At 44.5% G+C, this 13,150-nt stretch overlaps 1 protein-coding gene across 1 annotated transcript in view; it reads right to left on the bottom strand.

Moving 5' to 3' along the window:
- The window catches only part of LOC121877185, a 145,848-nt gene that overhangs the window by 16,683 nt on the left and 116,015 nt on the right, over window positions 1–13,150 (bottom strand). Inside the window, exon 3 of the mRNA XM_042382796.1 lies at window positions 5,056–5,726. Within this exon, the coding sequence (XP_042238730.1) occupies window positions 5,056–5,344 (289 nt within the window). The 5' untranslated portion in view covers window positions 5,345–5,726. The remainder of the gene's footprint in view (window positions 1–5,055; window positions 5,727–13,150) is intronic.

Raw genomic sequence — 13,150 nt, 5'->3', positions numbered from 1 at the left:
AGATTTGTTTGACAAGATTTTCCCTTTGCAAACTCATGTTGAGAATCGTAGATTAATTTGTTTTTCTCTAAATGCGATCGGATGCTATCTGCTATAATTGATTCAAGAAATTTCCCCACCACTGACGTCAAACTAATCGGCTGGTAATTTGACGCTGATGTTGTCACCCTTTTTGAATATGGGTACTACATTTGCCTGTTTCCACAAGTCTGACACAACTCCCGTGTCTAATGATTTTGTAAATAAATTTACGAGGGGTCCGCTAATCTGTTCCTTACACTCTTTCAAAACTCGAGGAAAAATTTCATCCGGCCCTGGGGATTTTGTCTTCTTTAATTTAGTTATCTTCTTAAGAACATCCTCTTTTCTGATTGTGATATTCTTTAATTTCTCTTCTTCATTTCCCTTAAATATCAGTTCGACCTCTGGCATTTCCTCGTGAATTTCTTCTGTGAAAACTGATAAGAAGTAAGTTGTTTAATGCTTTGCTTATTAAAACTATCATCGATCACTTCCCCTCTCTCTGACTTTAAAAGTCCCACTTTGTCCTTGACCTTTGTCCTATATACCTGGAAAAATCCCTTGGGATTCGCCTTGGATTCTCTTGCTATCCTGATTTCGTAATCCCTCTTTGCCTTCCTTACATTTTTCTTAACATTCCTAGATAGTTCATTATACATATTTCTGAGCTGCTCCTCCCCTCCCTTTAATTTCTTATAAATTCCTTTCTTTATTCCTATGTCATGTTTAAGTTTTCTGGTCATCCACCTTGGCTCATTCTTATTTGACCTAATTTTTCAGTGTGGTATATTTTGTTCTTGTGCCTTATGTAGTATACTCGTAAATATATTATAGTCATGATCAATTGTTGTGTAGCAAGGAAGGAAGGAAGGAAGGAAGGTTCTTCCTTAAGAGTATACAGTACACAACAAGGCCGCTCTGACGCCTCGTTCACTAGCTGGCGCCACAGTTCTCCTTTCATTAATGCAAAACCAACAATACAGTTACAGGTACAGGTTGACAGACACAGGTACAGGTTGACAGACACAGGTACAGGTTGACAGACACAGGTACAGGTTGACAGACACAGGTACAGGTAGATAGACACAGGTACAGGTTGACAGACACAGGTACAGGTTGACAGACACAAACAGTAATAAGGTCCACTACACCATGAAGTCACACACATTGACCCCTCAAATTACCCACACCTTAAGAGAACTCTCCCGTCCATGATCGAGGGATTGTGGTCAGGAATTTGGGGAGAGTCAGGGCTGTTAGGACCTGAAGTCTAGTCCCTAACACTACCTCACCTGGCCTACTATAGAGAGAGAGAGAGAGAGAGACTTGACTGATATCATCCATGGACAGATATCGTACCAGCAACGATTCTTCCCCCTTCCCCTAACACCGACAGCAGCAGGATATCCTCCCAGAGTCCTACACCTCTCCCTCTTGTCCTACGGTTGCCATACTGGTTGGTGGGTTGCCACTGTCACCATTACCCGGGGGTCGACGCCGGCATTAACTCGCTTGGCCTCGTCATCTGCATATCAATACACTCAGGCCAAACCCCAGTGATCTCCTGGGGCCCCGGAGCCTGGGGTCACGGGGCGGGGAAAGGCGTAATTTGGCAAGAAAGAAAAAAATATTCCACGCGTTCGCGGGCCTGGGATAAGCTGATTGGTCCTGCAGGAGGATGGGGTCCCGGAGTGGAGATAAGGTGTGATTTTGGATGGTAATAATAATAATCCACGCGAGACGTCCAAGTAATGGTCCTAATACATAAGGTACACGGCCGTCAGCGAGGGGAATGTGACAGACATTTGGCACAGTTAATTGACCCAAACGTTCCTATATCACACAAGAAGAAACGTTTACAATGCTATAACACAACAACAGGAACGTTTACAATGCTATAACACCACAATTGAAGCGTTTACAATACAATAGAAACGTTTATTCACTACTCTGTCAGGTAAACAGTTCAACTGACAGTAAGACTCTTGTGTGTGTGTGATTTTTATTTAGATGGTATGAGTCTTAACTAAATTCATAGTCAGACGCTGAGAAAAGGGTGTTGTACTTTGACTCGGGGAAACAGTGCTAAGTTATACGGAGGAAGAGCTACCACCACGTTACTCCTGAAGGTGAAGTACTCACCGTCAGTAGAGTGAGTAATACGTCTCTACTCCACGTCACTTATTCCCTGATAAGAAGAGGAAGAAGGAGGAAGAGGAGGAGGAAGAAGGGGAAGAAGAGAGAGAGGAATAAGAGGAGAGAGAGGAAGAAGAGGAGGAGGAGAGGGAAGGGGGGGGATCAACCAGTGGGCGCGTCTCTCGGGATCAACTACTGACGAGCGTGACTAAAGCGACAGACCCGACCCATCTCTCTCTCCACTAATAACCCACCTGGTTTTATTGAAATATTTTGTAATTCAATTTGATCTGGGTGGTGTCACTGTTAGGTTGTTGTACGAGGAGGAACTCTCATTAATCCTGGCTTGGCTTTTTACCTGGTTTTCTTCACGTGGAAATAAGTAGTAGAAATACAACCTGCGCGCGTGTGTGTGTGTGTGTGTGTGTGTGTGAGAGAGAATGAGAGAGATGATAATACTGAAGTTAACAGTAATTTTACAGTTTAAAGAAGTAGGCTATATATTGACAGCAATAATAATAATAATAATAATAAGGTAATTAAGTCTTCTCAGGTGAACGAATCACCGGGACACGCGGGCCATCGAAACCTTACGCAGGTACATTCAGATTAACATTAACACTCTGATTAATACTAACACTGATTAATACTAACACTCAGATTTAAATCAAACTATATTTCGAATATATCAAATGAGGACAATGTATTGAACATAAGATTCAGATGAAGATATGAAGTAAACGCAAAGAAATCGAACGATCTAAGAGGTGAAAAACAGCATATAATGAGACCAAACAAAAGACTGGAACATTTCAAACAATAAAAACGAACAAGGAATTCTACGAAAAGGAAAATTCGAACATTTCCAAACGAACTGTACAAGATAACACCCAAGGATTCGAACGCTCTCAAACGAAGGAAATCAATAAACGGTATTAGTAGATATTCGGATGTTTTGAAGTGGAAGGAGAAAGAATGGACCAATCAGGTGGTGGAGGAGTTGTGATTGGTTGGCTGAGGACCAGATGTAAACAATAACTTCATCAGTGTATATGAAGGCATTGGGTGAGAGTCATCGTTGCCGGCCTCTCCCTCCTCGGTCCACCCCTGACCAGACATTATTAAATATAAAAGTTCATTACACAATTTCCCGGTGGACAAAAATCCCACTGGACGATTTTTGTATGGACAGAACCTTACTAGAATATTTCCCATTGGACAAAAATCCTATTTCATAATATTCAATTTCCCATTGGACAAAATCCAGCTAGACAAGTCCCCTTTGGACACAAAAATCCCACCACCAATAAAATCCCTCTATCGGATATAATCCCACTGGACAAAAATCCCATCACTGGGGCTGGACAAAATACCACAGTAAAATATTAGTGTATAAAAGCCTTGTTGAACATTATGTTTGACGTATGATTTTGTCCGATAATGGTACACTTTCTGTCTTGCCCGGATGTCAAATTCTTCCTTTGAGGGCCACTTCTGTCACCTTCTTCCTCTAATGGCCACTTTTAAGCCACTTTCTTCCTCTGATGTCACTTTCCCGCCCTGAGGGCCACTTATGTCACTTTCGTCCTGTATTGGTCACTTTTAAGTCACTTTCTTCCTCTAATGGCCACTTTTAAGTCACTTTCTTCCTCTAATGGCCACTTTTAAGTCATTTTCTTCCTCTGATGTCACTTTCCCGCCCTGAGGGCCATTTATGTCACTTTCTTCCACTGGTAACCACTTGTAATATCGTCAATGGCATGTCACATTCACTTAAATGATTAGCTAATCGTTCACTTAACCGTGTCATCTTCACCTACTGTCAGTTAACTATTCACGTCACTCACATCACTGTCAGTTCACTGTTCACGTCACTCACATCACTGTCAGTTCACCGTTCACGTCACTTATATCAGTGAAAGTTCACCGTTCACGTCACTCACATCACTGTCAGTTCACCGTTCATGTCACTTACATCACTGCCAGTTCACCGTTCACGTCACTCACATCACTGTCAGTTCACCGTTCATGTCACTTACATCACTGCCAGTTCACCGTTCATGTCACTCACATCACTGCCAGTTCACCGTTCACGTCACTCACATCACTGTGTCACCAAAATTAAGTTCCTAGTTCAAGAGGTATGGTGAGCGTGGTTATCTAGGCTCCACTTTCACCAATTTGTATTTGATTGGTGGAGCCGCTATTACTATGGTCAAGCAATTGTTGTTGTTGTAGTTGTTGATGGTGGTGGTTGTGGAGCCGCCATCATTGTGAGCATCCAATTGTTATTGTCCGCGGAGCCGCCATTATGGTGGTCAACCAATTGTTGTTGTTGTTGTTGGTTGCGTCGCCATCTTTGAGGTCAACCAGCTGACACTATCACACACATAATGTATCAAGAAGAAAAAATTCAGCAACAATTATAATATTTTTCGATTAAAGGTTGACAGTTCACTCTCAACATGAGCATAATGACCCAGGACACAGCTGCCCATGGTAACAACACTGCGGGTACACAACTCCCAATTAATGTATAGTACATTACGCCACAGCACAAGGTGTGTATAAACAAAATTAGGTATTTATGCCTTTCACTAATTTCTGAACGACTTTTCATTTCTTCCTTCCAGTGGTTGGGAAAGTCACATAATCAAGCATTTTCATATTATTTCGTCTTTTCCTTTTCTTTAATATTCTCACAATAATACCAGATATTATTGTATTATATTTGTTTATTTCACGACACAACAGCAAAGCGAAATTCAGTCTTAATAACACTTTTTTTGTTTTATTTCGTTTTTCATAATGTGAGTAACTTGTGATGACCGAATGTTAACTACTTTACACACCTTAACAACCTGGAAACATTACTAAAGGATTATAAATATAACTCACCTTTTTGTGCCAACTCCACGTATCCAACGCCGTTTCCATTTGCCCATTGGCAGAGATTACAAGCTTTTTCTTCCTCCGGGAATCCATTATCCGGGCGAATATCTATACCCTCGGCTGCTAGCCTCGCCACAAACTCTTCCATAAATGGTGGAATGGGAGGAGGAGGTATATTCAATATCATATCGGGCGGGGGACCCAGCTCATACAACGTCTCACACTCCATCCTTCCACCGCACGAGCTATTCAGCGACTGATCCCACAAAAAGAACTCGGGGACCACTGAAGACATGATCCCTACGGCCGTGTGCTGATTGGCTGTGATGGAATCCCAAGAGCGTTTACAACCTCATCCGCTAGTACATCTTTTCCGATGATTATTGCCTGTCAACGATAAATCTATTTGCAAGAAACCTCTTACACGTTCCTATTTGATAACAGGATTTGACCGTAGAACATGATGAACTTCTCGACCAAGGAATAAATAGTATTGTTTTGGTTTAAAGTCCTCCAGGGATGTATGGAGGTGATGCGAGCATTCAACGAGGAGCCAACTGGAGGCAGTGTTAGTTGGCGCTGCGGCCGCCAGATGGGGGTGTTTTAGCTCCGGCCAGGCCAAGGTTGTGGTAGTCGCGTCCGACCTCCCGGCGCATCAACAACTGCCACTGACGCTCCTGTAATGGACACAAACAAATTTATTAATAATGATAAGAGACATAAATGTTCACTGTATGAGTGTAACATTTGTAGAGAGAGTATAAACATACACACACACATGAAGGTTCATATTTTGGAAAATAAATTCATTAATAGATAAATAATATTTCACTCTTGTACAAACAATACAACAACAATGTCTGGTGTGAGAGTTGACTGCCCTACTTCACCTTAATGTTTGTTAACACACGACTGTACAGTGTCGCGTTGTTTTACCGGAAATAAGAAATAAGAAACACAAATAATGAGAGAGAGAGATAGAGATTTAAACTATCATAAGGACAGTAAACATCATCACCATCTGTCTGTCGGTAGGTGAGTGAGTGTCTTGTGTATTATCGTATGAACGTTTGAGATTCCTGGGTGTGGCATTAACGACCTCCCCCCCCCGATCACCGGACCCTGGGGGGGGGGGGTGGCCCTCACTGGACCACTGGGGAGACGTCACTCACAGATGAGGGCCACTGAATTATGTGTTAATATAAACGTGAATTATTCGATGCCAGACACACCTGTACTTTTCACCTGAAGATTAGGCACCCCAGTTTATTTATCCCGATTAATTAATAAACATCTTATCCTAATCTAATCTAATGCTATACTAGGTTAGGCTAGTTTAAGTTAGGTTAGCTTAGGTTCGATTAGATTAGTTTAAGTTTGGTTAAGTTAGCATCAGGGTGTTTAATGATGACTCGAGGCTCAGGTCACTTGATGCTGGGAGTGGCCCGGAAGTGATAGGTCAGGTCAGGTGAGGTGGCTGGTGGGGAGGTGTGAGGGTGAGGCACTTGAGGTGTGAGGGTGAGAGGTGAGAAGGTGTGATCACGATGCGGGCGCTCTGGTCTCCCTCACTCTTTAGGAAGGCAAATTCCACTCGTATGCGGGCATGGAGTGCGCCGATTGAATTGAATTGAATTGAAACAGTTTATTTAGCCAGAAAAACACAGATATACAGTGGATAACAATAACAATATTAACATGGCTGAGCCAGTTGAGAACCTGAGCTCTCTTTGAGGCACCTGATATATACTATACATTTATCTCAAGGAAGTATTATGTAACATTTAGTATCATCTGGAATAGTATAATAGCATGGTGGTAATAAGAACATCTCATAATGTTACCACGGTTATCACTTCAATATTTATTAATTTTTTTATATACATAAATTACAGTGGAATTGAAAAACATAAGTATAATGGGGGAGCAGTACAACCTGGGTTGAACAAGAGGACAGAGCTGTCAGGATTGTCTAGTTGGCAATTATGTTTATTGCAATGGTAATTACTTATCTATTTACATGATAATTTTCGATAAAACGGTTTTGATTGGTCCTTGTCTACCATGAAGTCAGTTCCAGGCTTATAAAAAGTTGTTGTGTTAGGAGGGAGAGAGGTGACGTCATTATGTGTAGGAACCAATCAGCACAGATTAACAGGGTACGTCATGGTGGATAAGAACCAATCAACATTTCAGCATCATACGCCGTGAAGAACACAACCAATCAACGCACATCAACAGTTGTAAACAAGAACTAATCAACGCAGTTCATCATCTCACGTGATGGTGGACAGGACCAATCAACGCAGATCATGATGAGCAAAGACCAATAGCGAATGCCATAGCCCGCAAAGACGTGAATTTTATTTTTTATGTGGGTGGGTGAAGGTAGTGTTGAGGGTGGTGAGGGGTGGGTGGAGGTAGATACTGTCTCAGGTGATAATCGACCCTCTACCCTCACGAGCCTCTGATAAACCCTCGTCTCGTATGACGCTGAGGTGTTGGGCCTAACACATCTACTACAACTATAACTAATTTATTTATTTATTTTTCAATGGCCTCCAGCCTCCCCCAATAGCCTCACCTTCGCCGCCATTTTAATACCTTAAAATTAAATATCCTAATACATAAGTAGCTATCCTATCTGTGTTGAGTTAGTTGAGCCGCAGATCTATGCGGCATTCAGTGACTACTACTACTACTACTACTACTACTACTACTCTTCAGACAAGGCACAATATGGCGAATCTTTAGACACAATCATAATATTGAAAAGTGGTGAAAAATGTAAAACCATGTAAAATTTTCGTGAAGTCACGGACCACCAACACGAGGGGACATAACTACAAGCTATGAAAAAAGTATCAGTGGTAATAGCAATTTACTGGAAAAAAGTAACAGCATCCCCCCCCCCCCTCACTTCCCTCTCATCACCAGGTGGGTAATGACTTAGACCAGAACATGAGTGGAGGTCAACTGACGACCTCTAGGTGAAATTAGTGGTTCCTGCCTAAGTGCTGTTGATGGGTGGGCCTTCCAGGTCATGAGAGGTCAAGAGGTCACCTGGCACCTCTCTCATTTTGGATCCTCATATTGGGTCAAACTCTCTCTCTAGGGGGACCGGTGGTAGAAGCGGTACCGTTCTTGCCTCGCAAGCGAGCTGTCACGGTTTCGATTCCCGGGCCGATGGAAGTTGTTTGGACTTACTTCCTAGCCCCCATTAGTCCCTGTTCACCTAGCAGTAAAGTAGGTACCTGGTGTAAGTCGAAAAGTTGCGAATTCGTATTCAGGGAGTTGTTGGAGGCTTCTACGCCCTTGACTCTTCAGACTTCTACGCCCTTAACTCGTGAGACATAAAGGCAAGCATGAACTTAGCATGCTTCCCTGTTGGGCGCTGTAAACGCTTCTGCGCTTCACCTTACACAAGGATGTAGGGGAGTGCCCAATAAAAAAAAAACTCTCTGTCTATTTTTGTCTCTCTCTCTCTCTCTCTCTCTCTCTCTCTCTCTCTTCCATGAATATATACAAGTAAATAGTCGGATTTTTTTGTCTGTCTGTCTGTCTGTTTGTCTCTTGTATTGTGTCTCTCCTTCTCTACCCATCTGTCTGTCTGTCTGTCTTTTTTCTTTTCTCTCTTTCCCATTCTCTCTCACTTTATCTCTCTTTCCCTTTCTTTCTCTCTTTTCTGTCTCTCTTTCCTTTCCCCCTCTCTCTCGGGAAGTGGTTGTGACTGGACCCTGTGAGCGCCACGTGGTACCTCTCTCACACACACACACGGACTACCATCACACACGACAGATGAATACCAGGCGTCAAATACCATGTAAACAAAACCACTACCTACCCTCCTACCCTCCCTACCCTCCTTACCTACCCTCCCTCCCTCCTCCTCCCTACACAATCACTTCGCTTCCAACTGTCCCATCTCATCCCTCCCCCTCCCTCCTCTTACCCTCTTTTCTTCTCCCTTCTAGGTATATATGCCCTCCTTCCTCCCTCCCTCTTTCCCATGAACTATAGGTGGGGGATATTTGCTTCCTTCTCCCCCACCAAACATATTCAAGGTAGGTGACGTTTGATAAGGTTAGGTTACGTTAGGTTACGTAGGTTTGTCCTTCCCAGTAAAATTTTAAGGGAGTGACAGCGAAATGTCCCTGAGGTTTCCCTATCCACTATTTATTCTCCCTTCCCCCTAACTCCATCCCCTCCCTCTCACTCCTTACTGCCCCCCCCCCCTCCCCATCCTCCTACAGCCAACCTTTCCTCCAGGATTAGAGGATCACAGGAGTGACAATCTGCTAACTACCCACAGGACTCTCGCTGACCAGGCCGGTGTATCCTATAAACGAGAGTATCGGGGTGTGAAGGGCCGTAACATGAGTCCTACGAGTCCTACCTACCCGTGAGAGGCTTTAGAAGTCCCGTTAGAGTGTGGTGAGGGAGGGAGTGATTGGTAGCCTAGAGTTAAGTAATTTGGTGTTCAACGTTTGTAGTTTTACACACACACACACACACACACTGTATTGAAAGCTTTTGTCAATCAAGTGACTCACTCCCCGATTTCACCACATGTAACTTATCATCTCTGTTCATTGTATATTTTCAGCCTTCGGGCTGCCATGTTTTCTTCATAAACCGTTAATTATTATTATTATTATTATTACACACACACACACACACACACACACACACACACACACACACACACACACACATATACAAATTAGAAACATTTCTCTTCCCATGGCTGTGTCTTGGTGCCGGGTGACAGGTTTGGTTGGGTGACAAAGCTACAACAGGTGAGTCTTGCGAGAGGCACCAGCACCCCCCTCCCCCCACGTCACCAAGTGTGTACAAGTGAACAACGTTGACGTAGGTCCCGCCCTCACAAAATAAATAACCTGGGCGGGGGTGTAGAGGGGGTTGTGGAGCACCTGGTAAAAAACGTGGCCAGCGACAACACCATCACAGAGAGTATTGCTTGGGACGTCAAATGAGGGGACTCGTTACGACGTCTGCGACAGGGTGCGACGGCATGCAACAGAGGAGGTGATGTCAGATGAGAGGTGGGCTGCGACAGGATGGGATAGGGTGCGACGGTCCGGCGGAATGCGAACAGATGAGGGGCATCCAGAGAGGGACGGGTTGCGACAGCTCCGACGGGATGCGACCGTAAGTTGTGGTGCGACAGCGTCCGACAGGCTGCACGACGAAGGGCATTAGATGGACGGTTTGCGTCGGATTCTATGGGATGCGACGGTTTGCGACAGATAACATCTTTTCTTCTAAGGACGGATCCAACGGGGTGTGGCGGGTGAGACGGGTGAGACGGGTGTGGCGAGGTGAGACAGATGAGGGACATCCGTGGAGGGCCTCCTGGGCCACACGAGCCGGATGTCTCCCGTAATCTACAAATTTGTGTAAGAGATTTGTCAATAAGGAAGACATGGAGAGCAGGTGGAGTGGTGGGAGATTATCCAGGTGCTCGCGTACTGTGGGTCACGTCACAGCCCTCTGGCCTCTATACCTATTCATCCAGAGGTGAATGAAATTATTTTCCGGAAAATTATCAATTATGAAAGGGAATGTAATCCCTAGGCGTACTTGGAGGAGGGGGAGACGCTGCCGTAGTTATCCTGTAGGCGATAGGAGGCGGGATCAAGGCTTACGGGAAATAGGAATTCTTTAATCCCACGAAGTCGAAGTGTCACCAGACTTAAGGTGTCCTAACCCTCACTATACGAGGTATCCTTATATCCCCGCCTACCTCCAGTGTCCTATTCTCTAACTTTCCCCATAGACAGGATGTTCCAACACTATGGTCCCCGTCAAGCCTGTCTAACATTCCCTCAGAAGGGCGACCCTCCACCCTCCCGTCCAGCGCATCTCTGTTGACACGAGGAGGCTGTTGGTAAGTTTGCTCTGGCGGCGGGACGGTAAGTGACGACCACTGCCGAGTGTGTTAGTCTGCTGGGTAAACACCGTCTGTCTGTCTCCCTCCAACCCTCCACCCTTACACTGTCCCTCCCCCTACCCCTCCCTTACTCCCCCTCCCTAACTCATTATTTACCCGAACAATTCCTCCATTATCCCCTTCCTTACTTCCTCCTTCAACCTCCTACTATCTCTATCTTCCTCTTCCCTCTCTTCTACTCTCTCCCTCTTCTCACCCCCTCCTCTCCTCCCCTACCTTCTCACCCCCTCCTCTCCTCCCCTACCTTCTCACCCCCTCTACAAGACTTCCATTCCTACCCCTCCTCCTCCCTTCATGTCTTCCCTCCCTCCCTCCCTCGCGTCAAACCGTTGGTGCTTGAGTGTTTGAAGGACATCAGGACCGCCTAAGGATGTGGAGTGAAGGAGGCAAAAGGATCCTACCCGTTTGGTCTTGTCTCCAGGGCTGAAGATTTATACGATTTCTTGAACCACCTGAAGATTAACCACCCTAACGATAACCTAACCTAATTTAACCTAAAATAACCTAACCTAAACTAATCCAACCTAACCTAACCCTAATAGTACTTGCTATTGCCCGTGGACGTCCAATGCCCAGTAGGTAGTGAGTTTACACCTGTGGTTTAGGGCGCCCTCAGGCTGTCTCACCTGTCAGTACTGTCCCCTTCACCTAAGCCTCCACAACCCCTTCCCTAACCCCCTCCACCCCTCCCCAACCCCTATATACTTTTCCAATCGTCTCCAATCTAATCTAACCTAACCTAACCTCCAATCGTTCTAATCTAACCTAATCTAACCTAACCTAACCTAACCTAACCTAACCTAAGAGGTGTCTGTACCTCACATCCCATGAAGATCCTAAGAGGGGGGAATGGGGGGTGCGAGGGGGGAATGGGGGTATAATTCTCACAGTGACCCAGTACCTGAGGAAGGGAGGAGGAGGTCATTCCCAGCACGACCTATTGTGACCTCACTCGCGGTCAAAGGGAGACAGAAGGTCAACAGTGCAGAGAACAATGTGAGGAGGGCTGGAGGGTAGGTGGAGGGCTGGAGGGTAGGTGGAGGGTTGGGAGGGTAGGCTTAGAGGTGTGGTGACGAGGATTCAAGAGGTTTGTAGAAGGTGTTGAGTCTCTCTCTCTCTCTCTCTCTCTCTCTCTCTCTCTCTCTCTCTCTTTCTCTCTCTGTCTCTCTTGCTCTTTCACTCTCTGTCTGTCTGTCTAGAAGAACAACAACTGTCAACGTATTCAACCTTAACAACATCAAACTAGAGAAGTCGACTTGTGAAAGAGACTTAAGGGTACTTGTAAGCCCGGACCTACGGCCTAGAAAACAGTGCTTTAGTGTTCGAAATAAGGCAAACAGAGTATTAGGTTTTATATCTAGAAGTGTAAGTAATAAGAGTGCAGAGGTCATATTGCAACTATATTTTGCGCTAGTCAGGCCGCACCTCGATTATGCTGTTCAGTTCTGGTGCCCTTATTATAGAATGGATATCAATTCACTGGAGTCGGTGTAGCAAAGAATGACGAAAATGATTCCGGGACTAGAAACCTTCCATATCAAGATAGATTAAAGAAACTAACTTGCATTCCCGAGAAAGACGAAGAGTGCGGGGAGATATGATAGAAGTATTGGGTGAAAGGAATCATTAAAGGAGATATAGATAAAGATCTTATAATATCCGAGCAGGATAAGACTCGTAGCAACGGATTCAAGTTGGATAAATTTAGGTTTAGGAGGGAGATAGGAAGAAACTGGTTCACAAATAGGGTGGTGGACGAGTGGAACAAGCTTAGCAACTGTGTAGTAAGTGCTGGAACGCTGGAAAGTCTTAAAAGGAGGCTAGATAGATTCATGGACGAGAGAGAGTGGTTGTAACTCTCGACAGGAGCTGCCATGCACAGGCCAACCGGCCTATTGCAGGCTCCTTATTTTCGTATGTTCTTATATATATATATATATATATACCTTCACCCAACCTTCACAACCTCAGTGTTTCACAATATCGTAAAGAACTTTACAAACTTAAACAAACCATTTAAAATATTACTATCCTCCAAAAACCCTAAATTTCTAATGCGTGGTCCAGTTAAAACTTTTAAATCCCAACACGTGGTGCGACTTTATGATACCTTCTGCTGTACCTTTAAGT

The sequence above is a fragment of the Homarus americanus genome, unplaced genomic scaffold (assembly GCF_018991925.1).
Source record: "Homarus americanus isolate GMGI-L3 unplaced genomic scaffold, GMGI_Hamer_2.0 scaffold37713, whole genome shotgun sequence".
NCBI lineage: Eukaryota > Metazoa > Arthropoda > Malacostraca > Decapoda > Nephropidae > Homarus > Homarus americanus.
This window is presented reverse-complemented; position numbering and strand designations above follow the sequence as displayed.